The 27,888-nt window shown below is 37.0% G+C and overlaps 1 protein-coding gene across 12 annotated transcripts in view; it reads left to right on the forward strand.

Annotated features, from left to right (window-relative positions):
* Positions 1-27,888, forward strand: part of LOC126765669 (tau-tubulin kinase homolog Asator-like) — a 403,818-nt gene that overhangs the window by 179,749 nt on the left and 196,181 nt on the right. For all 12 annotated transcript variants that reach the window (XR_007668513.1, XM_050483278.1, XM_050483279.1 and 9 more), the window contains one exon: positions 5,038-5,287. Coding sequence is in view for 11 of the 12 variants with exons in the window: in XM_050483278.1 (XP_050339235.1) it covers positions 5,038-5,287 (250 nt within the window). In the remaining variant the exon portion in view is untranslated. The remainder of the gene's footprint in view (positions 1-5,037; positions 5,288-27,888) is intronic.

Raw genomic sequence — 27,888 nt, forward strand, 5'->3', positions numbered from 1 at the left:
TGTGGTTCTTCAACAGTTACTCTACGATGCAGCAAACAGAATATATGTATATAGCATGGGTCTCATTTTTTTAAGTTGATTCAAATTCGGCAACAATTCAGTTTTAAAGATTGGCTGTGGTACTTTGTTCCTATTAAATATATGTATTTGCAACGGTTTTAATACCAAAACCCGCTTTCTTTCAATGCTTCTTTGTCTACGGCGGACTCTATAACCTTAATTACAACAACTAGGCCCTTAGAGCTCGTCAGTTGTTACGAATAATAATTCTTGTTTTTATTTGACAAAAAATTTAACGATTTCCTTAAAACTTTTTTCAGTGTAGGACTGAATTGTCGTTTCATCCATATTGCCTTTTTTCAAAGGCACTAAATGATAATTGTTAGTACCTACAATTTCACTTAATTTAGCAACAAGTGTATTACTGCTACGTTCGCGCAAAAATATTGGAGGTGGTTTGGCATTAACGACTGTGGTGGTACCCTTGCATCGTCGTCTGAACCATTGCTTAGTATGGCAAATCTGTTGCCATTTGAAACTTCCGTATTATTTTTTTTTGTGTGCCGCCTTCAAACTTTTTAGGATTTACCACTGACTTTGGAGGACTTAATTTTATTTTTATATTAATGTAGCGGTCAATGTCAGTTTGGACAGACGGGCATTTTTATTGGTACATTCTCACCATGTGTTATGATTTTCTTCGTTACCTGCGCGCTTGCTGGTACCTGCAGACTGGTTGCTGTCAGCACATTTGTTTTTGCCCGATTGTTACTTTCTACTGCTTCTGCTGATTGCGTTCTTTGTTTCGTTTCCTGTTCAGCTGATCGCCGCGATTACTCATCACCGCCGTTACTATTTTTATTGCCAGTAGTAGTTGTTGTTGTTGGACCGACAACGCTAAAGTAGGCATTTAAGGAATGCCTACGGCCTTGCTGGTGAGGCTGCGAAGCACTCATTATTGTTTGTTTGATTGTTTGTTTTCACTTGTTGATTCGTGCACTATTTGTTTATGTTTATTATTATTAATTTGTGTGCACTGTTCTTTATGTTTGTTTACAATTTAATAAACTGTTTTTATACTCTCGCAACAAAGTTGCTAAGGAGAGTATAATAGTTTTGTTCACATAACGGTTGTTTGTAAGTCCTAAAACTAAAAGAGTCAGATATAGGGTTATAAATACCAAAGTGATCAGGGTGACGAGTAGAGTTGAAATCCGGATGTCCGTCTGTCCGTCCGTCCGTCCGTCTGTCCGTCCGTCCGCGCAAGCTGTAACTTGAGTAAAAATTGAGATATCATGATGAAACTACACGTATTTCGTGACTCCATAAGAAGGCTAAGTTCGAAAATGGGCAAAATCGGCCCACTGCCACGCCCACAAAATGGCGAAAACCGAAAACCTATAAAGTGTCATAACTAAGCCATAAATAAAGATATTAAAGTGAAAATTGGCACAAAGCATCGCTTTAGAGAGGGTCATACTTGGACGAAATTTTTTTGGAAAAGTGGGCGTGGCCCCGCCTCCTACTAAGTTTTTTTGTACATATCTCGGAAACTACTAAACTACTATAGCCATGTCAACCAAACTCTATAGAGTTGTTTCCTGCAAGCATTTCCATATACAGTTCAAAAATGGAAGAAATCGGATAATAACCACGCCCACCTCCCATACAAAGGTTATGTTGAAAATCACTAAAAGTGCCTTAACCGACTAACAAAAAACGTCAGAAACACTAAATTTTACGGAAGAAATGCCAGAAGGAAGCTGCACCTCATATCTCAGGAACTGCTCCACCGATTTCAATGAAATTCGGTGTATAATATTTTCTTAAAACCCTGATGACATGCCTTCTTCCAATATAACGCTATTTTGAATTCCATCTGATGCCTTCTCTGTATAATATATACATTAGGAACCAATGATGATAGCGGAATAAAACTTTACACAAATACGGTATTTGAAAAATATGTAAATGACGGATAACGAAATCTCGATTATCACTTTATCATGCGAGAGTATAAAATGTTCGGTGACACCCGAACTTAGCCCTTCCTTACTTGTTTGTTTTACTTTTTGCTTCATTATTATTATTTACTTTTTTTTGTAAAGATTTAATTCACGGAGCGAATTAAATAAACACGTCCGTACACTTTGAACTCTCTTTTTCACTCTTTATAATTGGTTTTATACCTTACAGTATTTCCCTGGTTTTGGCGTTTGCAAGTTGCAAGAGTATAAAATATTATGTTGCACTCGAACTTAGCTCTTCCTTACTTGTTTCGTTCTAATTTTTGTTATATTGGATTTGCTTATCATTTCCTTACTTGTTTCGTTCTAATTTTTGTTATATTGGATTTGCTTATCATTTTATACTAGAAATCTTACACTCTGAGCTCAACGGCAGCACGACACGACTGCACGACTCGACTGTACGACAGCGAAATATTCTTGTCGTAATTAAATGTTTGCATGCATCTAGTTAAGATGTGTTCATAATAAAGCAATTTATTTTATTCAAAATAGTCTTCTTCTGCTTCAATACAGCTTTTTGCAAGGTCCAAAAGCATGTCGAACGAGTGTTTTGGCTCGTTGGCCGGTATGGCCGCAAGTATGCCGATGCAAGCCTTTTGAATGGCCACTACGTCTGCATAACGCTTTCCTTTCATGGGCAAATGCATTTTTCCGAAAATGAAAAAGTTGCACGGTGCCATATCAGGTGAATACGGGGAGTGGTTAATGGTTAAAATGTGATTTTTGGTCAAATAAACCTTTTTAATGATGTCCTTCGAATGTTGGATTCTGAGCAATTTTTGGTCATCATTCAATTTGTGCTGGACAAATCGTGCACACACCTTTCGTAAGCCCAAATGTTCTGTCAAAATGCGATAAATCGATGTTTTGGAGATGTTCAATTCCATTTCCATGAATTTCAATGATGATTTCGGCTGATTTTTGATGAATTCACGCACAGTTTCGATTTAATTTCCGGTGATCACTGATTTTTATTGGCCAATATATTGATCGTCATTTATGTCCTCACGACCACTTTGAAAACGTTGAAACCACTCGTGCACTCTGCTACGGCATACGGTAGGCAATCATCGCCATAAACTTGTTTCATCAATTGAAACGTTTCTGTAAAATTGTTGCCAATTTTAAAACAAAATTGAGTGTTGGCTCTTTGTTCGAAGCTCATTTTCGCACCGATAACACAAATATACTGACACTTAAAACACAATAACTTCACTTCCAATCTATGAAATGTCATGAAATTCTCACTGGACAGATAGCTGATTCTAACGCACCAGTCGACATATAGATGGCGCCACCAGGGGGCGCTAGATTTAAAAAGTCCTGTTTACTTTGGAAAGCACCTTGTAATGCATTTCTCAGTCTTTATTATCGTATGCGTATTACATGTAGATGCACATGTTTATTCTTGTATATATGGCTTGTCTCGGCATATTCTATGATAAAATTGTTGGAAGATGTTTCAACATAGGGCGTGAAAATAGGTGCAGTGAGATAAATTTAAATATATAAAACGAAGTGCTATTAAAGCGTCGCATCGCATCATTTTGGTGAAATGTTCTATTTCAGCATGTATTATCGTCCAAAAATTTAAAAAATCGAACAATAACTTTTAAACTTTATCTCTTATTAAGGGTTTGCTGATAATAATAAGGTGCTAAACTAATATTCAGTGCTTCTCGAACTACATTATCCTAATATAAGGCTTGTCACACTTCCAGTTGTCACGAACAATTTTTCCAGAATTTCTTTTTCGACGAAAAATTTTTTAGGACATAAAGGGTGATCCATTTCGAGGTTCCCTACTTAAAAAAAAAAACACAGAAATTTCAAATATAATTTATTATCATTCGAAAGAACATTCTGTGGCATTTATTTTTTGACTCTTTCAAATGTTGGCGGCGGCGACATCTCAGATGGTTCATCCGTTGTGTTCAAATTTCGATGACTCGTTCGAGCATTTCGACTGGTGAGTAACACTCGTGATGTTTTACTCCAAGGCTAGAATCGAAGCGGGATTGTCCGATTGACGTTGACTTTGCATTTCGCGATGTGTGGGAAAAGGCGCCGTCTTGTTGAAACCAAATGTCGCCAGCTTCAATTTCAGGCGTCAAATAGTCGTTAAATGGCAACTCTTAAATATCTGCAGATTGCTCTTCGTCCCAAATGCGACAATTTTGCTTGTTTACATACCCATTGAGCCAAAATGGGCCTCATCGCTGAACAAAATTTGGCTCGAGAATGTTGGATCTTCTTGATACTTTGCAAGAGTCCATAGAGCGAAGCGATGTTGCTTGGGAAGGTCGAGCAGCTTCAGTGCTTGCGGAAGCTTTATTTTGTAAGCTTTCAGTTTAAGATCTCGACGTAAAATGCGGCAAGTCCTTCCATAGGCCAGTCCGAGTCGCAGCGAACGGCGGCGAATCGACTCCGCACGGTTTTCATGTACATTCTTATCTAAGGCTGCTATATATTTTTTTACTGCATGCTGGACGTGATCTATTCGGTCGAATGTTATCTAATAATGAATGTTAGGCCTTTAGATGGATGGTGGTGTTGCAAATAATACGGTCAGCAGCCATTTATGTTGACCATAAGTTGAGCGAAGCGCGCGAAACACGTTCTTCACAGAACGTGAGTTTTCGTAATAAAGTTGGACGTTTTGCAAACGTTGTCCAAGTGTACCTGTAAGTCTTTTCATGAAGAAATGTCAAACAATACTGAACAAAAATAACATGACCGCTTGACAGGACTATTGAAAAAAATTCCTATCCTTAGATAACTCGTTACGTATGCTGTTTGAGATTTTTTGTTGGGCATGCTTGGATTTCATGAAGAGGCAATTGTGGAAGGAAATGTCATTAATTTCTCGTAGTACATCATCTCTAAACAGTTGGTATATTTCCACAGGATAATAAGCAACTGTATAATATTTTTTCATGTTTGTAATTGTTTCTTTGCAATTTAATTCTACATATTGTGTATTTGAATACATTTTTTTCTCCGACAGGTTCAAATTGGTGGCTGTGATAAGGAAGTAGGACCGAATTCTACCTCTTTGCAATCCCATTTACAGAATGATGACATACTCATTGGTGATAGTAGTATAGCAGAGGATCAACTTAATTACCAAAATGTCGTGGAAGGTCAAAGTGGGTTTAGATGTGATGGCTCGCCAAAAAAAATGCAAAGATCTGACGGCACTAATGACGAACCTAATTTTAATCAGAATTTGAATGCAACTGAACCACTTATAAAAGGTATGTATTTAATTGTATTTTATGATATTACAAAGTACGTGCACAATTATTTGCTCTACTTGCTTGCACGGTTCAAAGTAGTCGAAATACTTATGGGTGTTGGCAATTCTTTTTCTAATTAATGTGAAAGGATTAACCATTTATTATTCGACGAAATCCTGAATGGATAACAATCAAATTTGGTATCTTTTTAACTTATATTAATGTAGTAATAGATCCGACCACGCTTAAAACGGGCTATACAATAAATATTATTTTTATAAACTATTCAACAATGAAAATATTATTTACGAATAAGGACGGAAACTTTACTGGCGGTATAAGAGTCCAAGTACTCCGCTCGCAGCTTCTTGTCAAGGATATCGTTAATCATGTTAACAATATAAAATATACATTTAAGGTTTTCACATAGTCTCATAAAGTTATAAGTTATAACGATCCGAAAACATAGCGTTCAGAGTTGTATTTGCGTAAACTTATTTCAGTATGCAATCCAACAACAAATTGCTTAAAATAGTATACAAATTTATGATTTTATAGTTTTACGATGCTTTATGGTACGTTGTGAGTACCCCAATTCTAACAAAAAATCACACGGGAATTGTAAATAAAACGCAAAATATATAATTATTCATCAATATTTATTTTGCCGCCTTCACAGTAATCCCCACCAGGTGAAATACCCTTAAGCCAACGATTTTTCCAGTTCTCTGAACACTTTTCATAAGCACTTTTTTGGATGGCCTTCAGCTCCTTCTCCGAATTTTGTTTTTATTCTTCGATCGACTGAAAACGGGTTCCACAGAGCGGCAAATTCAGTTTGGGGAACAAAAACAAACACACGCGGATCCAAAACTGGTGAAAACGGTAGTTTGCCGATGGTATTCATTGCTTTTTGGCATTAAATTCGGTCCCAATCGTACTTTATTTTGAATAAAATGCAGTTTTATCAGGACGAGTCGAGCAAGAACGCGTTTTATACCCAAAATACCCACTAAAATCATTTGAAAGGACTTGTTAATATTTTCATCAGTTGAAGAGGTCGAAGGTAGTCCAGAACGAGGTACATACTATGTCTTCAACGATCTTTCGACCGTTTTTAAAGGCCTTAAAATGTCATTATCACTCGTTGGCTTATGTTTTTGAATCACTGGCACTTTTTTCAACATTCGCAATGATTCCGCAAACTATGTTTGGTTTGAGATACAAAATTTGAGACAAATTCTTTCTTCGATATGTTTATCCATTGTACAAATCGCATCGCATCCCAAAGATGTACCGACTTAAGCAGCTGCAGTAAACAGATGGCGCTCATATTTGACATATCATTTTCCCAGAAATTTAAGTAAAAAAATATTCAAAAGAGTCTTCTATGAATAATGAAGAAATACTTAAGATTTGAAAAATTTTTTTTTATATATGAATTGTTTTGACTCTAAACGGAAAACGATAAAAAGGAGCCTACATCCTCACTAATTTAAAGCCAAATTCGTTCAGCCGTCCTTGAGTTATAAATATAAATTAGTCAAAATGCTTTTTTTTACTTTCACAGCGATGTTACTCGCGTTATTCTTTATTGCTTAATGAATTCTAGTATTCCACTTCAACCTGACCTGACTTGCTTGTTTTGCTCCACAGAGAAACGGTTTTTTTTGTTCTTGCGAGCTGCAGATCTTGGCGGGGAAACAGAGCTATGCGGGAGTTGTTGTTTATTGGTATGCTAGCCAATCAGCGAACGCCACGCACATACCGCACATATTGAGAATTGAGTGCAAGAATAGATTTAGCTCAGATTATAGCATTAACCTTTGTGTCAGATTTTATTAACCCTCGTGTTTGACAATAGGTGTACCTTAACTACTCCCCTTGTTAAGCTCGAAGCGTCCGCGTTTCGACAAAGCCATTTTGAATCTCGAAAATCGATCTGATAGTCGTGGGCAGGTCGAAAAATTTTTTTTTTTACATATGTAGTAGCTTATAACTAGGTTTACAAAGTTGTTTTAATGAAATGGTAATAAGTCGATGTGATAATGAGAAAAAAGATGTAAATTTTTTTGTGTTTCATGTTACAGTTGTAGTTGCTTAGAACTAGACTTACAAAGTAATTTTAGAGAAATGGTAATAATTCAAAATCAATAAAAGTATTGTCTTTTAAATCTATTATGTGGCTTAAAAAATAATATTTTCAATTTTATTGTTTAAATTAATTTTTCTTGGTTTTTGGGAAATCTTTAAAGAAAACTATCGCAAATTGCTGATGTGAGTACCGAGATCTCTTTCGACAACTTTTTCTATAAAAATTTTATCAAATGTTTTACCCAATCGTTTGTTTCTTCTCAAAAAAAACTTTTCTCCAACTTCATATGTTTTAAGAGTTTTACTTGCGTTAAATCTTTTAAGAGTTTTCGTCTTGAGCTTCTAATAACCTTCTTCTAACAGCATTTAATTTTTCAGCTGAATAATTGTGAAATATGTCAATAGGCTTAGCGTTTATGACAGGGTGAATGCTATGATTGTATTTGTGGGTTGCTAATAAAATGAGGTCAGTAGTTTCATATATTTGCTGCTCTTCCTTAATACAACGCGCTATGTCAAGCAAGGTAGAGTGAAACCTTTCCACTTGGCCGTTGCTTTCGCTGTGAAGTTGATCGACAAAAAAGTGATCTCTTAGTAGTGTTTTTATTAAATTGGAAGTGAAAGCCTTTTCGTTGTCGGATACAATGGCTTTTGTATTGTTGAAAATTAATAAAACTTGTAGAAGAGCATATTTGACATCAACAGTGGATCTTGATGCGATTTGCTTCACTAGGGCATATTTTGAAAATTTGTCGACGCATGTCAAAAAGATCTGTTTGGTAGTGCTCTATTTGGGTCAGCAAATGCATTTATGTGTATGTTAATCACATCCCGAAATAGAGTTTTTATGCGAAATGGAACAGAGTCTTCTTCTATTGTAATGAAATTACTTTGATTGCATGAGAGATGCTGTAGTTTCTTTTACGATAAAATAAGTATTCATTTTCAGTATCAACATTTGCCTCACTTTCTCTAAGAAAATCGTATCCAATGATACCATCAAATGTACTTAAGTAGGTGTTTAGGCCAGTGCTTAATTTCTTTTTACCAACCCTAGTGAGTATATAACAAACTATTGCCAGTTAGCTGTTAATAACTTTCACTCAACTTGCAATAGTTTCGTTAAAAACTCCCGCTAGATTTCACTCAATGGCTTAGCAAGCGATTCTGCTAGTCCCTTTTTTCACTTTTTCTGAAGACCTGAGAGAAGCAAGACGACGTCCACCGGCCATCATCACCATTATCAACCAAACGTTTTATTATATATTATATTAAACACAAAACTTGGTGTTTTTACTTTAATTAACATATTTTTCTTTTTGTTTCCTATTCTCAACCATCGACGTATCGTCCTTATCGAGTAACTCATCGATCGTTCAAGAATAATCAGTAGGGAAGTGAATAAAATGTTGAGGTATGATCAAGAACATTCATCAGGAATTTCTTATTTATTAAAGTTGTCCCATTGATAGACTTTAACTTGAAGTGTTTACCGATACTTTTGATGCCATGCAGAAAGTTAAAAATTTTAACATAGTTCTTAGAAGTTCCGTTGTCGATTAAAAGGCGTAGCTCCTGACCGCTTTTGGAAGTTTTAGTTATAAACGACAGGACCGACTTTAGTTTAAATAATTAATTTCTTCAACTTGTTTCGTATCGCTATCAACTTGATTATAGTTATTAGTATCATAATCAAGGTAACAACTTTCCGCATAATTTCTGGAATTATCGCCTTGAGAATACTCTTCATTACATCTTTCGCAATCTACTTGATCAAATATTTATTTTTCAGGCAGAAAGTTAACTTTTTGCATTTTATTTTGGGGTGTCTGATTTGAGGAGAATTGCTCGCGTGATCGCTTAAATATCGTAGGATGAATCGTAAAAGGATGCGGCGGCGGAGCATTTCGTATTGACTGATGTGATTGAAAATTATTTTTAGTTTGCTAGTAATGCGGATTATTCTGCTTTTGAGGAGAGGAGCGTTTATCGTAATATGAGGTATTATTGTCGATTTCAATCGGCGTTGGCCTACTGTGAGTGTTTTGAAAGTTGCGGGTAATGCGTTCAGTATGCGGTTGCCAATAAGGTTTTGCTGTTAATGAGCTTCCTGCGGCAAAAGCGCAGGCAAAGTCATGACGCATGTGAGTAATTTCAAGCTCTTGAGCTACTGCGTGTGCGCAGGGAAGATCCTTTGGCCTTGCCAAAAATAGAGTGTCGCATAGTGGACGACGAATACCCGTAAATCGTTTTCTCTTGCCCGATCGTTAAGAACTGCAATAATTTCCCTATTAATTTGTTTGTTAATTATGGGAGTTAATTGTTTGTCAACTTTGTCATAATATTCGGAAATTTACATCCTACCTTGCCTTAACACACTAAGTTCGTTCTCTAGGACATACAATGGTCTTTTGTCGGAGTACGATTGATCCAACCTTGCAATGATTGCTTAAAATTAAGCACTGTATTGAACGACGAAAGAGTAGAATTAGCAGATTCAGTAGTTTTGTTTCGAAATATTCCCGTTGCAATGTAGTATTTTTCCGAACCCTCTTTATAATAATTCATTGCAAACTGCTTTTTTATATACAAAAATTTCAAAATAATTTTTTTTCAACTTTCCCGAATAATTTTTTTTTTTTTTTGTTAAATGAAGCTTAAAATCTCACCTTTCCAACAACACTATATGGTATGACACAAAGTGATTGGCAGCACTGAAGATATACAACTGCTATTGACAAAATACGAAAATACTTTTTCGACTATCTAATATTTCATATAAACTTGCAAAGGGTTCTAGGACATACTGATATCAATGGTGAACCAGCAAAACTAGAATCCGAAGAAGAAGGAATTTATATGACTTTGGCTACTTGTAGATATTTATTTGACAATTATGTTATGAGTATAGCTGAGTCTCTGAAGTGAAAGTGGCATAAATGCAATATGGGTTATACATATGTTATGTATATAGTCACATATTGACATACATACATACACACAATAATAAATAAATAAACATTATTCACTTCAAGAAAGACTCCAAACCTGAACTCTTTCTTGAAATAAAAGAAGTGAATGTGTAACCATTTTTGCTGATCAAGCAAATAGCGATTTGGAATGCATACATACATAAGTACATGTATGTATGTAAGTGCCAGCGAGCTCACTCCACAAAATTTAATAAATAAAGATCAAGATCAGTTGAAATAAAGAGCCAAGCAAAGAAGCTTGAGTTTTTTTTTGCACCAAAACTATATTCACAACTGCAAGTTTGAGAATTGCATATTACGTACATAGAGTCTTAAGGATGCATTCACCCGAATTTATCTATTTTTAGCAATACCACATATTAATAATATTAACTCCCTGAGTTTCACTAAAGTATACTTACCATCAGCAATATATATGGAGTGCTTGATTTGCAAACTAGAGACTGAATGAATCAGATGGAATTTAAAATTGTGTTGTATGGGAAGCAGGCGTAATTATAGTCCGATTTCACCCATATCTATCTGGATTAAGTTTCTTCTTGTTTATTGGCCGCTTACACGGTTATAGCCGAGTTTACAACAGCGCGCCAGTATTTTTTCCTTTTCGCTGTTTTGCGTCAATTGGAGATTCCAAGTGTAGCCAGGTAATTTTCCACCTGGTCTTTCCAACGGAGTGGAGGTTTTCCTCTTCCTCTGCTTCCCCCGGCGATTATTGCGCCGAATACTCTCAGAGCTGTAGTGTTTTCATCCATTCGGACGACATGAACAGCCGCTGTCTCTTAATTCGCTGAACTATGTCAATGGCGTCTTCGGGATGATGAGAGATTTGTAGAGTTTGGTATTTTTGAGTCGAGAGAGTAGTACCTGTTGGCAAGATGTATTCTGCGTTGGGTTTTGAGGCTAACGTCGTTGTTGGTGTAAATGCTGTTCTCGAGATCGACGAAATTATCTACGACTTCGAAGTTATGACTGCCAGCAGTGACGTGGAGCCAAGGCGCTAGTGCGACGATTGTTTGTTTAATGACAGGAGATATTTTGTGATGCCTTCCCCTCGTTCACAACTAGACCCATTTGATTCGCCTCTTTATCCAGTCTGGCGCGGTTGTCGAGGCCAACGATAAATCATCGGCGTACGCCAGCAGCTGTGCACTCCTATAGAAGATTGTAGCTTCTTAATTTAGATCTGTAGTTCGAATTATTTTGGCCAGGAGTAGTGAGGGTTTACGAATCTTTTCCAATATTTGGCTTTAGGTATCTACAGCCAAACTGATAAGCTTCAATCTATTCTTCACACAATACGCTCCATAGAACCTTATATGCGATGTTGAGGACGCTTTTACCACGGTAGTTGGCGCTAAATGTATGGTTCCCTTTTTGTGGATTGGGCAGAGCAAACTTAAATTCGAATCGTTAGGCATTAAATAGGAGAAGCTGATGCAAGCTCCTTTTCTGTTCTTCGCCGCCGTATTTAAAGAGCTCAGCCGGCAATCCATCGGCCCCGTCGCTTTGCTATTCTTCAGACGGGTAATTGGTTCCATTGGGGAATCGGATTCGCCATTTATTGATGTTTTACCTTCACTGCCACGGGCTGGAGAAGTGTTCCCCCATAATTTTAGTATATTCTGGGCATCAGTCACTACATCACCTCTGGGGTTTCTACAAGAGTATGCTCCGGTCTTGGAACCTTCTGTTAGACGTCGCATCTTTTCGTAGAACTTTCGAGCATTACCTCTGTCTGCTAGCTTATCAAGCTCTTCGCTTTTCGGCCTCTCACTTATTTTGTCTACAAATACGTCTCGCTTCTCTCTTCATCTCTCGGTATCTATCCCATCCCGCACATGTTGTGGTCAATTGTAACATTGCAAAGTAGGCAGTCTGTTTTCTCTCCACTGCGATACGACACTCCTCATTTTACTAGCTATTCTTTTAACATACCAATGGTGTCGTTTGTAGCAGCATATAAGGAGCTTGAAATGCCGCCCCACAGTGTCCTTATACCGAGTTGCTAATGAGAGTTCTCTAGCAGTGCAAATCGAGCGGAAAATTGTTCGGCACTCTGTTGTGATTGCAGCATCCCGACGTCGAACCTTCCGTGTGTTTGTTGATCTGCGGTTTTTACCGCGTACAGGCGGGTGAGTATCTTGGCTGCAACAGGAAAGTGGTCCGAGCCAATGTTTGAACCTCAAAGCGTTCTCACGTCTAAAACACTGCAGAGGGCTCTTTACAACATGATTAATAACGGGTGATCTAAGTAGAGGTACTTATTGCAATAGCCTCTTTTTGACAGTGTCAAGCTGTCATGTTATTTTTGTTCAGTATTGTTTGGCATCGTATAAAATACAACTTGTGCCAAAACTTAAGCCGCTCGACCTTCCTTCTTTTGAAAAATTTCAAAAAAAATCCAACGTTTGCGAGCCAAATTTTGTTTAACATTTCTTGCTCAATGGGTATGTAAGCAAGCAAGAACAACCTGAAGAGATTCAAGAGCTGAGATTCATTCAGAAAAAACAACGGTTTGGTGTGGATTGTGGGTCGGTAGAATTATCGATCCATACTTCTCCAAAAATTTGGCGCGAAAACGGTGACGTTTATAATGGCGACCGTTATCGCACATTGGCGTTCCAAAACAGTCGGGTCTACGTAACCGGAAGGGACGCGGGTTTTTTATCTGGCCAAGATTTGTCAATTCAGCAGAATTCTGCAGCTACAACAACAACAATCGTCATGATAACCGTCTATTGGATGCCTAAAATTGAAGTTGGCGATATTGACGACATTTGGTTACAACAAGACGGTGCCACTTCCCACACATCGCATCAATCAATGGATTTATTTGGCCCGTCTTTTGGCCACCAAGATCGTGTGATATCACACCATTAGACTTTTTCCTGAGAAAATATGTATATTATGATATTGTCTATGCGGACACTCCCGTTTCGATTCAAGCCTTGAAGCAGTTACCAGCCGAAATGCTCGAACGAGTCATCGAAAATTGGTCTCAACGGATGGATAATCTTCAAAAAGTAAATGGCATATAATGTTCTTTCGAATGATAATAAACATATTCCGTTAATTTTGTTTCTGTGTTGTTTTCTTTAAAAAAGTACGGAGAATCGAAATATATCACCTTTTAGAACAATTCTCAAACATCTGGTATACTTTATACCCCTTATATGCGAATATGTGAATTATCCTAATTAAATTTAGTGAACGTATTTTGCTTTTAACGCAGCTTCGGGAAATCGGGTGAAAACTTGCCCTAGCCCCTTATAACTAATATCCGGAGAGTTTTTGTTAATAACGTGTAATAAAGCCAAAACTAGATAAAATAATATGTAATAAAGCCATGTACCTATTAAAATGTTTTCAAACTTTCGGTTCGCCTTGTACAAGGGGTGGGCATATTAGCCCTCAGTGGCATTTCGCTCGTGCTTGCACAAGTGCACATTTTGGGGGCTAGATGAGAGGATCATCGGGGGCAAACATGAAGAGGGAAGTGAGAGCAACGTATTTTACCACTCCATATTTACAAATGAGAGCACGCGCATATATGGGAAGTTGCACTGTGGGCAATAACTGTAAAATTGCCTAACAATTTTAAGTTTCGTTGTAACTACTATAAATTTATAAAATGTAAGACAAATAACAATAAGTATAATAAATATTTTATTTTAGTAATAATTTTTTTAATATGTCTTTATAACAGCATTTAATTTAGTGTACGCTTTACCGCCCGCTTACCGTAGAATTTCCAACGACTTGAGGTTTTCCCCATAGAAACGACTGAGCTGAGCTGATTGCTCTGCCACAACGCAGGGTTGCCTGGCTCGATATGCTGTAGTAATTATAAAAATTGTGTTCGATATATTTGAAATTTTCTTAAACTAAAAATCAGAGTCGAATGCTATTATTTAAAAATATTTAAACTATTTTTAATAGTTTGATTTCAGTTTTGATATTTTATATTATGGAAAATTATAATTGAAAAGTTAGATGTGTATAAAACTACATATGCGTATTGAGTAATGGCAACATTGTTCGCATGAAAACGAAAACAAAACGCTTGCCGATCGTAGCGGAGGGAGGAGCGAAATACGATGTTTCTACAATTAGAGTTTGTATTCTATTTGTGTGCTTAGCCACTCTCAATCAATAATGCCATACCGCGCAAATATATTTTTATTTGATGATTTCTTATATTTTTGAAAATATGTGTTCCCTTTCTTTACCGCGTATTATTATTTTAATACATTTCCAGAGGCTACTTAGATTTTTAAAATTTAATAGAACAATTATAGAAAAAAAACTTAATTCTTTGAATATTTTGATAAAACAAGTAACTGAAAATATCACAAATAATATATTTATATAAGCATTTTCATTAAATTTAACAGCAATATGTTTAAACAAAATATATAAATTGGTCACAAGTATCTTTTCTTATGCAGATGTATAAAACTGTCTTACAAATGTACGTATAAAAGCCCACAACTAGATAAAGTTTTCCCAATTGTAGCTAAAATGAATTTTTACAACTGGCATCACCACCATTAACTGTTCTATCACATGTACATACAGTGGTGTGAACAAAATAGGAACAACCATAAGGTGTTGTGAAGTTTTAAAATGTGCTGTTTTCTTATGAAATAAAATTGTTTTTAGATACAAGTTTAACTTACTTATATAATTTTTTCCTAACAGTGATTAGAATTTCCTAACATGCAAAGGTAAATAAAAACAAATATTAATGAGAAACTCTGAAACCTGCAAATTATGTTTACCTGTTTTGTTCACACAACTGTACAATTCCGATATGAAGTAAACTTCCGCTCTTTAATTTGTGTACAATGTCAGTATTGCCGTAACCATAGATAACTTGATACGAGACTCTTTGGTTCGAGAGAGAGCTGTCAAAACTCTCATTTTTTTATAACATTTGCCAATGATGCCACTAGCAATTACCCAAGCTTCGTAAACAAATACAAAACACTAAATTAAACACTTTGAAAATGCGTACATATATAAATGCTCAAATGCAAAATCATTAATTACATAATTTACATAAACATTTATTTTGCCAAAATATGTTCGCAAAGTTCAATGAAATTTCATTTCACACTAATTTCGTTAAGTAATTATAGCGCTGCTCTTCTGGCATCCCGCCTTTTTCACTAACTGCTGGTTGACGGCATCCTGATTGTGTTTTGTTGCCAGCTCAGAAAACAGATCTGGGTGCCCTGCCAGCTGACAAGCGAGAGAGCAAGAAAAGAGATTCTGATCAAGTTATCTATGGCCGCAATCATTCTGCGATAAACATTAATTTACGGAAGAATGTAATTGAATTTTTTTCGCAACTTCTTGTGCTCACAATTAATGATGAATTCTTTCGCAACATTTTTGTTTTTTTAATAAAAGTTTCCCCACCTTTGATCCTTGCGTTTCTTAACTTGTTTAATATATTGTTTTTCCAGCAGCACTAGTCTCTCTACTTTTTTGATATCGATTTGAAATTTGCACACGAACTTCTTGCGAGAAGCAAGCTGCTCATTTGTTGGAACAACCTATAACGAATAATTATAGCGTATAGCTAAAACATACAAATTGAACGGTGGAGATCATGTCCCTGTATGGAAACACTTATTCTTTGATGAGGTATCTTCACGAATCTTGGTAGACATTTTTTAAGGCAACGGTGCAATCTTCGAGAAATGGTTCAAATCACTATAGCATATAGGTGTCATACAAACTATTCGATCAAAGTCATCTTTTGTATTTGTGAAGGTTATTATAGGTCGCTGCTTATTACAAGATTTGCCTTCTATAAAAACTATGAACGGCAGTTTCGATATCTTAATCTTTCAATGGTTAATTAGTTTTAGTAGTGAATATTTTGTTGCATTATTTAGAATCCCAGGAATATTTGGAAGCAGTTACTAAAATGTGTTATTAGTATGAGTATAAAAATTGTTGGTGGAATATTTTGTATAGCACAGTTCATCATTGTTGTTTTATTATATGGTATTTTGCTTTTCATACGCGATAATGCATAGTTTATTTGTTTATATTATATTGGAAAATAGCAAAAAAAAAAATGCGGAAAGGAGATATTGATATCATCACCAATTTATTAGGCTGTCAAATATAAAAAGCGTTATAGTGATCGGACACTGTCATTATTTTTATTAGGTTGTCAAATATCTCCCTTCCACTTTTTTGCTGTTTATTCAATGCTTTATAAAAAGTGTTAAAGTGATCGGATTTACCGTACGATTCTGTACTGTGATTTTAAGTTAGAGACAATTTTTGTGATTTTAGACGATTTTGCTATTCTGTAAGTGACAGTCACAAAATCTATTACATTTCATTATTCAGAGATGTTTTTACACTTGAATGAAAATAAATATGTCGATAACAAATATTAAATTTTCTATAACAAAGTCAAAAAACATAATTACCAATAAAAATAAAAATATATGTTGACTTCGTTTCATAATATTACGAAATTTTTATAAAATTTATTTATTTTCAACCTTTTCGTGTTTGAGTTGCTTACAAAATATAAAAAAACGACAATCGATTAATATCTATGATGATCTCTATTCAGTATATTCAAAATGGTTAACAACAGTTCTTTTTAGTTTTGTTTGTTTGCTAACTATCAGGTGACAAATTTGAGACATTATTTTGAGACTAACGCTAGATACTGTTTAGTCACAAATTGAGACATTACCTCAAAATGTCTCAAATAATTCGTTCGATAATCTGTTTCCATCTAGACGGCAACTTCATAATATCCCCCTCCAGCGGATTTGCCTTTAACAAAAGAAAACTTTAAAATACAAGCAGCTCGAATTTCGGCGTTAGTGAACTCCATGTTTACAGGTCTATAACTGTTGAACGTAATATCCAAACTAATCATGCATAGCGTCGTTTTGTAGGTTATGTCAAGATCTTTCAAAGATGTACAGTATTGTCAGATACAAGCTCTGTAGCGCTTTATACATAGCAGCGCAATTCAAAAGACAAAAAGCCGGAAGGGAGATATTTTCCAACCTTATATTTCTAAGAGATGTGAATATGAAAATCCTGGAATTACATTATTAACTCGCTTTTTTTAAATACCTTACGAAGGTATGCATGTAGTACTGTGGGCAAAAATAGAAAGACCTTTTAATTTAAATTTCGTGCAAAAAAGCATTCGTCGAAACATTTTGTTTTCTAGGTTGGTATGACTGTCAGCGATATCTGTACAATGTCACATCAAAAAAATTATGGCTGTTTTTCTGGTGTACATAAAGTGCATTCGCCGATTCTTACGATGAGTGAAATTATTCAGCAAAGAAGTTCCTTTAATTTTGTGTGCGGAATCAAATTTCTGTTACTATATGCTTGTCTTTCTAAAGTGCATTCGGCTTCGAACGAACCACGTCCAGGATGACCATCAACATCAACTGGTGATCAACTCGTCAATAATATAAATTAATTAAAAACAATTATTATTACGAGCGATGAGTATTGGATCAATGCTAACGACCCGGAAACAGGTTATCACGCGGCCGAATGTCGTGGCGAAGGTGAGCGGAAGCCGAAAAATCACGTCAAAGTAGCCTAAAAAACTAGGTTAAGTTGACAGTTTTCTTCCGACTTCTTACCGAAAGGTCAAACTGTCAACAAGGACTACTCTTTGAGTGTTATGCGTCGTTTGCGCGAAGATATTCGTAAAAAGAGGCTGGAATTTTGGACCGACAACTCTTTGTTTTTGCCCCTACGATAATGCACCATCGCATACTGCATTGATTCTCCGTAAGTTTTTCGCCAAATTTCCAACTAATATCGTGCCGCAACCAACGTACTCATCTAATTTAGCTTCGTGTAACTTCTGGCTATTCACTTTTGTAGAAGAAATTAATCAGGGGTGTTGGGGAATCCAAGACAGAATTGCTTAGCTGTCAGAATTGCAAACCAATTCTGATTATTAATGGTGTCACAGAATCTGATTGGATTTTACGGACATACGCAAAACCAATATTCGAACCAGATGTGACAAAACTTGCAAATGAATACATTTGGAGGCAACCCTATTAAAGTTTTTAATGAGTTCCGAATTAAAGAAAGATTTTAAGAGATAACATTTATAGATGGAATTTATAGATGGGAATTCGAAATATTGTCGAAGCTAAAAGGGAAATAGTGACCGAGCGATATATGAGCCCTTGGGCAGAAAGCGAAAACTTTGACTCGGTTTTTCATTTTTACGATTTTTCTTAATAAACGTATGGAAATGGGGCAAAGATTATTCTTCTTCTTAATTGACGCAGACACCGCTTACGCGATTATAGCCGAGTTAACAACAGCGCGCCAGTCGTTTCTTCTTTTCGCTACGTGGCGCCAATTGGTAGCCAGGTTCTTCTCCACTTGGTCCTTCCAACGGAGTGGAGGTCTTCCTCTTCCTCTGCTTCCCCCGGCGGGTACAGCGTCGAATACTTTCAGAGCTGGAGTGTTTTCGTCCATTCGGACAACATGACCTAGCCAGCATAGCCGTTGTCTTTTAATTCGCTGAACTATGTCAATGTTATCGTACATCTCGTACAGCTCATCGTTCCATCGAATGCGATATTCGCCGTGGCCAACGCGCAAAGGACCATAAATCTTTCGCAGAACTTTTCTCTCGAAAACTCGCAACGTCGACTCATCAGTTGTTAACATCGTCCAAGCCTCTGTACCATATAGCAGGACGGGAATTATGAGTGACTTATAGAGTTTGGTTTTTGTTTGTCGAGAGAGGACTTTGCTTCTCAATTTCCTACTCAGTCCAAAGTAGCACCTGTTGGCAAGAGTTATCCTGCGTTGGATTTCTAGCCTGACATTGTTGGTGGTGTTTACGCTGGTTCCTAAATAGACGAAATTATCCACAACTTCAAAGTTATGACTGTCAACAGTGACGTGAGTGCCACGTCGCGAGTGCGACGACTGTTTGTTTGATGACACGAGATATTTCGTCTTGCCCTCGTTCACTGCCAGACCCATTTCTTTTGCTTCCTTGTCCAGTCTGGAGAAAGCAGAACTAACGGCGCGGGTGTTGAGGCCGATGATATCAATATCATCGGCATACGCCAGCAGCTGTACACTCTTATAAAAGATGGTACCTTCTCTATTAAGTTCTGCAGCTCAAACTATTTTCTCCAGAAGGAGGTTGAAGAAATCGCACGATAGGGAATCACCTTGTCTGACACCTCGTTTGGTATCGAACGGGTCGGAGAGGTCCTTCCCGATTCTGACGGAGTTTTTCGTGTTACTCAACGTTAGTTTACACAGCCGTATTAGTTTTGCGGAGATACCAAATTCAGACATCGCGGCATAAAGGCAGCTCCTTTTCGTGCTGTCGAAAGCAGCTTTGAAATCGACGAAGAGGTGGTGTGTGTCGATTCTTCTTTCACGGGTCTTTTCCAAGATTTGGCGCATGGTGAATATCTGGTCGGTTGTTGATTTTCCAGGTCTAAAGCCTCACTGATAAGGTCCAATCAGCTTGTTGACGGTGGACTTTAATCTTTCACACAATACGCTCGATAGAACCTTATATGCGATGTTGAGGAGGCTAATCCGACGGTAGTTGGCGCAGATTGTGGGGTCTCCTTTTTTATGGATTGGGCATAGCACACTTAAATTCCAATCGTTGGGCATGCTTTCGTCCGACCATATTTTACAAAGAAGCTGATGCATGCTCCTTATCAGTTCTTCGCCGCCGTGTTTGAATAGCTCGGCCGGCAATCCGTCGGCCCCTGCCGCTTTGTTGTTTTTCAGGCGGGAATTGCTATTCGAACTTCTTCATGGTCGGGTAATGGAACGTTTGCTCCATCGTCATCGATAATCTAATAATCTAAGTATGCTCTGGGCATCGGTGACTAGATCACCTTTGGGGGTTCTACAAGAGTATGCTCCGGTCTTGAAACCTTCTGTAAGCCGCCGCATTTCTTCGTAGAATTTTCGAGCATTACCTCTGTCGGCCAGCTTATCAAGCTCTTCGTACTCACGCATTTCGGCCTCCTTCTTTTTCTGTCTACAGATGCGTCTCGCTTCCCTCTTCAACTCTCGGTATCTATCCCATCCCGCACGTGTTGTGGTCGATTGTAACGTTGCGAGGTAGGCAGCCTGTTTTCTCTCCGCTGCGAGACGACACTCCTCGTCATACCAGCTGTTCTTTTGCACTTTCCGAAAACCAATGGTTTCGGTTGCAGCTGTACGTAAGGAGTTTGAAATTCCGTCCCACAGTTCCCTTATACCAAGTTGTTGACGAGTGCTCTCAGAGAGCAGGAGTGCAAGCCGAGTAGAGAATCGTTCGGCTGTCTGTTGTGATTGCAGCTTCTCGACGTCGAACCTTCCTTGTGTTTGTTGGCGTGCGTTTTTTGCTGCACAGAGGCGGGTGCGAATCTTAGCTGCAACAAGATAGTGGTCCGAGTCGATGTTAGGACCTCGGAGCGCACGCAAATCTAAAACACTGGAGACGTGTCTTCCGTCTATCACAACATGATCGAACTGGTTGGAAGTTTTTCGATCCGGAGACAGCCAGGTAGCTTGATGAATCTTCTTATGCTGGAATCTAGTACTACAGATAACCATATTTCGGGCCCCGGCGAAGTCGATCAGCCTCAACCCATTTGGGGAGGTTTCATCGTGGAGGCTGAATTCTCCTCTTTGCCCACCCTGGTAGTCACTCACTGGAAGTGAGAGAGCAATTGCTAAACGTCAAAACCTACTGAACTTTGACAGCTAATCGAGTTCAGTAGGTTTTGACGTTTATCAATTGGAAACGAGCGATGGCCAGGTTGAAATCTTACCAAAAAAATGTGTAAGCGAAGGGATTTGTTGCAACGTTCAAGACCACTTATAAAAAATGTAAAACAATGAATATTAAATAAATTTGTGAAATTTAAAGGTATTTGATGAAATGTTTTGTAATTTGAAACATCATAGTATTATTTTCAATTGAAAATTATTAAAAACTTTTAATGATTGAGAGCTAACAACCTTAAATCCTATTATTGGGTATTGAAAGGACAAAAGTCAGTTGTTATAATAGTCTTTAAAACGATTTAAATAGTTTCTCCATATAATAAATAACCACTATTTAGTAATTTTTATTCGTACTAAATGTTGGGTATTGGGTTGATAAATGCCCAAAAATTGTTATTTTGTTCAATCTGACCATAATGGAAAATTTTACAAAAAACGCTAATTTTGAGGCGCTCTCACACTGGAATATGTTTAACATCCCTTTATTCCTGCTTTGAACTGCAGCAAACTGGCATAGTAGTACCTGCATTTACATACATGTGTGTACAGGAACAGAAAAGGGCTGAGTCTGTTTCATAAAATACTGTGGTGAAATACATATGATAGTAATTTTACCAGGAAAATGCAATATCATATCATAAAGTGATAGTATTTGGAAATAAACGTAAACGTGATGTGTAACATATAAGTATATTAGCTGTTACCCTGTGCGTTTCGCTACACCTAAATCGATTAAAACTCTTAAGGGTTTTTACTTTGTGTTTTATTTATTGTTGTAAAACTGTTACTTATTTATAAAACATTTATAAAAAATATTGGTATACAACATTTTTGGTTTTTCCACCTGGCGCGTAAATGAATAAGCATCTTGGTCTTCCCACTCTCGAGCATGCGACGAAAAATTGGCCGTGGGAGAAGCACGGTTCTTCCAAATTGACACCGCACACTTGAAACGTTTGCCCTTGCGATTTGTTGATGGTCATCGCAAAGGCAAGACGTACTGGGAACTGCAAGCGCTTAAATTCAAACGGCATGTTCGTTGGAATCATGGAAATGCGTGGTAAGAGTACAACTTCACCTGCTGCCTTGCCATTTAGTATTGTTGCTTCAGTAAAATTTGGCCACAATTGTTTGACTGAAAGTCTTGTGGCATTACACAAAGTCGGTGGCTTCAGATTTCGTAGAAGTATAATGGGTGAACCGACTTTCAGAACCAAACGATGCGGTGGCAGATCGGGGGGATCCAAAGAATTCAAGAATTCAGTTGGATAATTGACTACTTCATCTTGATTTAAAACGCTATCAATCGATGTACATATATGTTGTAGCTTCTCCTGGCAGTTTTTCTTGAATAGCAAAATTTATTTCGTTGACGTGTACATTTTTCGGTGCCAATATTGCGCGTTAACTTAAATAATCGTTGCGTTGATAGTGTTGAACAATATTTGGAAATGCACTTTCAATCAATTCTTCTTTCGATTGTAAAAGTGTACAAAAGTTGTTCGGCAATGTGATCAAACCGGTATCATCGATTGGTATTTTGCCTTCGCCAATGTCCAACAACTGCTTCGAAAACGCCGCTGCGGATCGATCATTTTATAATTGGACTCGCATGTTGATGGTAAGAGTCAGCCTTTGAACATGTCTCCACAAAACTGACGATTTTAAACATATGTTTATTTCGTCGGCAGAAGTTGATCGAGGAATGACTGACAAAGTTTGCCGAAAATCGCCGGATAATAAGACTAATGCTCCGCCAAAAATTTGTTGCTTTTGGCGTAAATCTTGCATTGTTCTATTGAATGCTTCTAATGACTTTTTGTTAGCCATTAGGCACTCATCCCATAGAACTATTCCAGCTCCTCGCAAAACTTTTGCCATTGTTGAATTCCTCGATATGTTGCACGTTGGTGTTTCAACGACTTGGATGTTCAACGGTAATTTCAACGCAGAATGTGCTGTTCGGCCGCCATCAAGTAGAGTAGCAGCGATGTCTGACGAAGCAATTGCCAGCGCAATTTTCTGCTGTGACCGTATAGTAGCAAGAATCAAAGAGATCAGAAACGTTTTCCCTGTACCACCGGTCGCATCAAGAAAGTAGAATCTACCGGCGTTATTGTCAACCGCTCGTATAATCTTATCATAAGCATTTTTCTGCTGAATATTCAATTTGGTAATGTTAGCTTGTATGAAAGCACGCAATTCATTGCAATCGTGTTGTTGTTCACGTTGAAGCTAATGGTCAATGATTGGGCGCAGTAATGCCAAGTTGCGCTAATGCCTTATTCGCAATTGTAAGGCACAGATCTTCAACCAATATCAAAGCAGAATTATACATTTGTAGCAAGTCTGCGTCCGATGATCGATTACGCGCCAAAATTAATAAGTCGTCGGTCATGCAGTCTTTGTACTTATTCCGCAGTTATGGCGAATAGTACGTGTATTTGTTTTGGATGAGATGTGAGAGATGCGTCATGAAGTGTGGTGTCCCAATGCATATCATCTTCTAACAAATGCAATCGCTGACATGCTTCACGATACGTCGCACACAACTGACCGTCAACAGTTTTCAAATCATCAAATGATCTTGGTCCGCGCACGTTGACTAATAGCAGACGCAAATAAAAAAATTCGGCGTTGTTCGGATGGATGGTGTAAATGCGTCTTATGGCATCGGTTTTACCGACATTTGGATAACCGTCAACACGCTCCCCTTGCTTTCGTCGTTGAAATGTTTTCGATGATGGATTCCAAATGAAATAGTGTGGTATTTCGGAATATAGCAATGTTCTTGCAAATTCATCGTTTTCACACAACTCGAAAAAGGTAGTTAGTGTTGTCCCCGGTGGTCGTGCTAGAGTATGCATACCTATTTGAAGTACATAAATAAAAATATGCATATTTGAAGTACATAAATAAAAATGGAAAAATTAGCCTAAAACTACATCTTAAACTATGTATTTTACCCACACACACATATGCAATAAGACCCACCAACAGTGTATTTGCGAACCGCATGGAAGCACTTACGAAACAATAACAATACACACTTGCTTTGTGTGTGTTGCACGGTCAGCAGAAAAACACAAAATCGATTCGAATAAATGTAGCAAATCGATGGAATTAAATCTGGAAAAAACACACAATGTTGAAACCCTTTTTTTTCACACACACCGCGCATTTTCAAGCGACAATCGAACCGCATGGCATCACATATGAAACAACAACAATACTCACTTGCTTTGTGTTGTACGCAGAATGTTAATCACGTTGAAATCTGAGAAAAATACACACAATGTTGAAACATTTTTTTGATACACTCAGTGCATTCGGAACACTTACGTTCTGTATGTCTTGTTAGCTTGACAGTCATCCATAGAAAGAACGAATGACAGGCAAAAACGATCAACATGCGATGTCAATGTTTTTTATTAATTGTAAACATCCGCCAGTTGTTTTTTTTGTTTGTTTTTTTTTTGCAAAACGTGCAATGATACACACAGTAAATTTGTTATGTGCACCCTCCAAACAGACCCCAATCACCCTTGAAAATTTCATTGAAATTGGGCAAGCCGTCTAGGAGGAGTATGCGAACAGGAAGTTTTACCACTTAATTTTATATATATAAGTAGATAGTATGTTTAAATTACAAGTAGAGTTTCAGGTGACCGTCCATTTGGCAAACTACAACTATTAAGCTATCTTGATGAAACTTGGCACACATGCTTAGAACGGTTATATTGAAAACTACTCAAAGTGTTATTTTACAGAAAAGATGGTGCTTAAGGTATCTTCGGACTACGAGAATGCCTCCTTCCGACTTTCTTACTATAAAATAAGTATTTTTCTTTCATTATTTCGTGCTGTTTTAGTTTCTTTATAGCCTGAACAGGGTGTATTAAGTTTGTAAAACCCAGACCCTACGAAATTTATATCTAAATGATCAACTTGACGAGCTGAGTCGATTCAGCCATGCCCGTCTATGCTTCTGTCTGTAAATACATGAACTAGTCCTTCAATTATTAATATATTGGGTAGTCAAAAAAAGTCGTTTCTAATCAAACTTATTTTTTTTTTATATTAATACCAATCAATACATGGTATAAAAGAAAGCCGATTTTTCTGTCCTTATGCGTGCTTAAATCTTTAAAACTACGCAATGGATTTTGATGCGGTTTTTTTTTTAGAGTGATTGAAGAAGATGGTTTATATGTATTATAATATCCATTAAATAGTGGAGAAATACTGCTATTTTTGAGATTTCTAATGTGATGTCGTAAATAATTACATTTTCTCCGCTTAAATTGCAAAAGCAGGCTGGGCCCTACGAGATTTATCAAAATAGAGGCCAAATCGCACACTATATATATTGAGTATAGATTCAAGCTCCCGCTGAAAATCGCCACCGGTGATAATAACAGCGTCTGTAGTGTTTCTAAACAGAGCAATACAGGTAAATTGATGCGTGACTGTTCATTAATAGTCTGGGACGAAGCTACCATGTCAAACAAGACGTCTGTGAAAGCACTGGATAGGACAATACGCGATTTTCGCAACAAAAATTCATCTATGAGTGGTTGTACAATTCTGTTCTCAAGAGATTTCCTTCAAATCCTAGCAGTTGAGACTCAAGGAACACGTGCTGACGAAATAAATGCTTCCCTAAAAAGATCCAACCTTTCGCCACATGTCAATAAATTAGAGCTTAAAACTAATAGGGTTTCGTCATCTTAACGTGCGAACAAGTTATTTCCAAAAATGCTGCAATGGAGAGTTAACAAAAAGTGAGGGGAGAATTAACCTAGAATACATTTGTGTTTTGATAGACAATATCCAAGAGTATGTCAACAATGTCTATCTTGACATTGATAACATAAGTTATAAGACAATATCTTGGTTTAAAGAAAGAGCTATTCTGTCATCAACTAACGAACAAGTACATAAGATAAATAACTTGATTTTTTCAAAGATTGACGCGCCGACGAAAATATACTATTCGGTCGATATTGTTCTCGGTTTGGAAGAAGCCGTTTATTTTCCTACAAAATTTCTAAGCTCTTTGAACCCTTCTGGACTCCCTCCTCACAAAATGGTGTTGAAAGTACATATGTAGGTTGTCCTGTTATTTTATTAAGAAATCTGAATCTAACTAAACTTTGAAATGGCACGCGTTTGTGGGTAAAATCAGTGAAAACTTTCATAACAGAGTGCACAATACTCACAGGATATGGTACCGGAGAAGATGTAGTGATTCCCCGAACCTCTCTGATACCATCGGATTTACCAATTTAAATGCTTACAGTTTCCGGAAAAGACATCTTTTGCAATTTCCATTAATAAATCACAGGGTCAAACCTTCAACGTTGCGGGCTTAGATTAGAGTAACCTCTAGAGAAAACATGTTTGTATCGCCGTATGACAAGAAAGCTTTGTGATCCATTTCATTGTAAACTAACACAAGTTGCTTCACAAAAATGCTATATTTCATTAACTAATATAGTTATAATCTAACTGATAGATGGTAGTAGTAGAGTAGTAGTATTATCTATGTGTCATCCACAATAAAACATGGACGGGTCCTTTAGTAAATAAATAAACAAATATGTACCATTTTGGTCAACCGCTTTTGCCATTTTTCCGCTAGAAACTTTATTCCATCAGTGTAAAACTTTCATTAGTGAAAATCGAAATTTCCAGAACGGAAGGAGGCGAATCTTTGTTGTGCTACACGAACGGATACAGCATCGTCCCCGTATACTTCACAAATTTCAGTGGTGGCTTGCGTGGTATTCTTCCCTTTTTTATACAAAAATTTCAAAATATAGCGAATTTCTTCATTATTTTTACTAATTTTTGAACAGCCGTAACTTCGCATTTATCGGTAAAGTGGGTTTTATTAATATAATTGAGAGAGTTTTTCTGAAAACTTAAGCTCAGAGAGCCTCTTTTTCGGTGAATGATTTGTAGTAAGAGCGGTCAATACTATTTCGATTTGGAATCTCCAATTGGCGCTAAACAGTAGAAAGGAAGAACGACTAGCGCGCTGTTGTAAATTCGGCTAAGACGGGTCTGCGTGCCACACAGCAAGAAAAGTTTAAAGGTTCGATTATTTCAAGAAATTGCGACAATGAATGGCCTACATGAAGTTGCGATTTAACACCATTATACTACTTACAACTAATTAATTTATATACAAACTCTCTTCAAGCTTTAGAAGTTAATATTGAACGCGCCATTATGACATACGACTTGATTTTGTGGAAAAGTATTTGACTTTCCCTAAAAATTAGTGGTTATTTTTTTTTAAAGCATAACACTCTTATTGTAAACCCCTGTATATTATAACAAAAAAGTACCCAGAAATTGTAAGTAAAATACAAAATATTTATTTATCAATATTTATTTTGTCGCCTTCAAAGTAATCCCCACCAGATGTAATACACGTATTCCAACGATTTTTCCAGTCCTCGAAACATTTGTCATAACCACTTTGACTTTATCTCCTTCAGTGAATTTGGTTTTATCTCTTCGATTGACTGAAAACAGGTTCCTCGGATCGGCAATTTCGGTTTGGGGAACAAAAACAAACACACACTGAGCCAAAACTAGTGAAAACCGTAGTTGATTCATGATATTCATTGCATTTTAAGGTTTAAATTCGGTCCCAATCATATTCGTTTTGAAAAAATTCAGCCTTATTGAAAGGATTCGCAAGAAATGTCGAGCTCTCTTGCCATCTCT

Source organism: Bactrocera neohumeralis, unplaced genomic scaffold (genome assembly GCF_024586455.1).
Source record: "Bactrocera neohumeralis isolate Rockhampton unplaced genomic scaffold, APGP_CSIRO_Bneo_wtdbg2-racon-allhic-juicebox.fasta_v2 cluster11, whole genome shotgun sequence".
Taxonomy (NCBI): Eukaryota; Metazoa; Arthropoda; class Insecta; order Diptera; family Tephritidae; genus Bactrocera; species Bactrocera neohumeralis.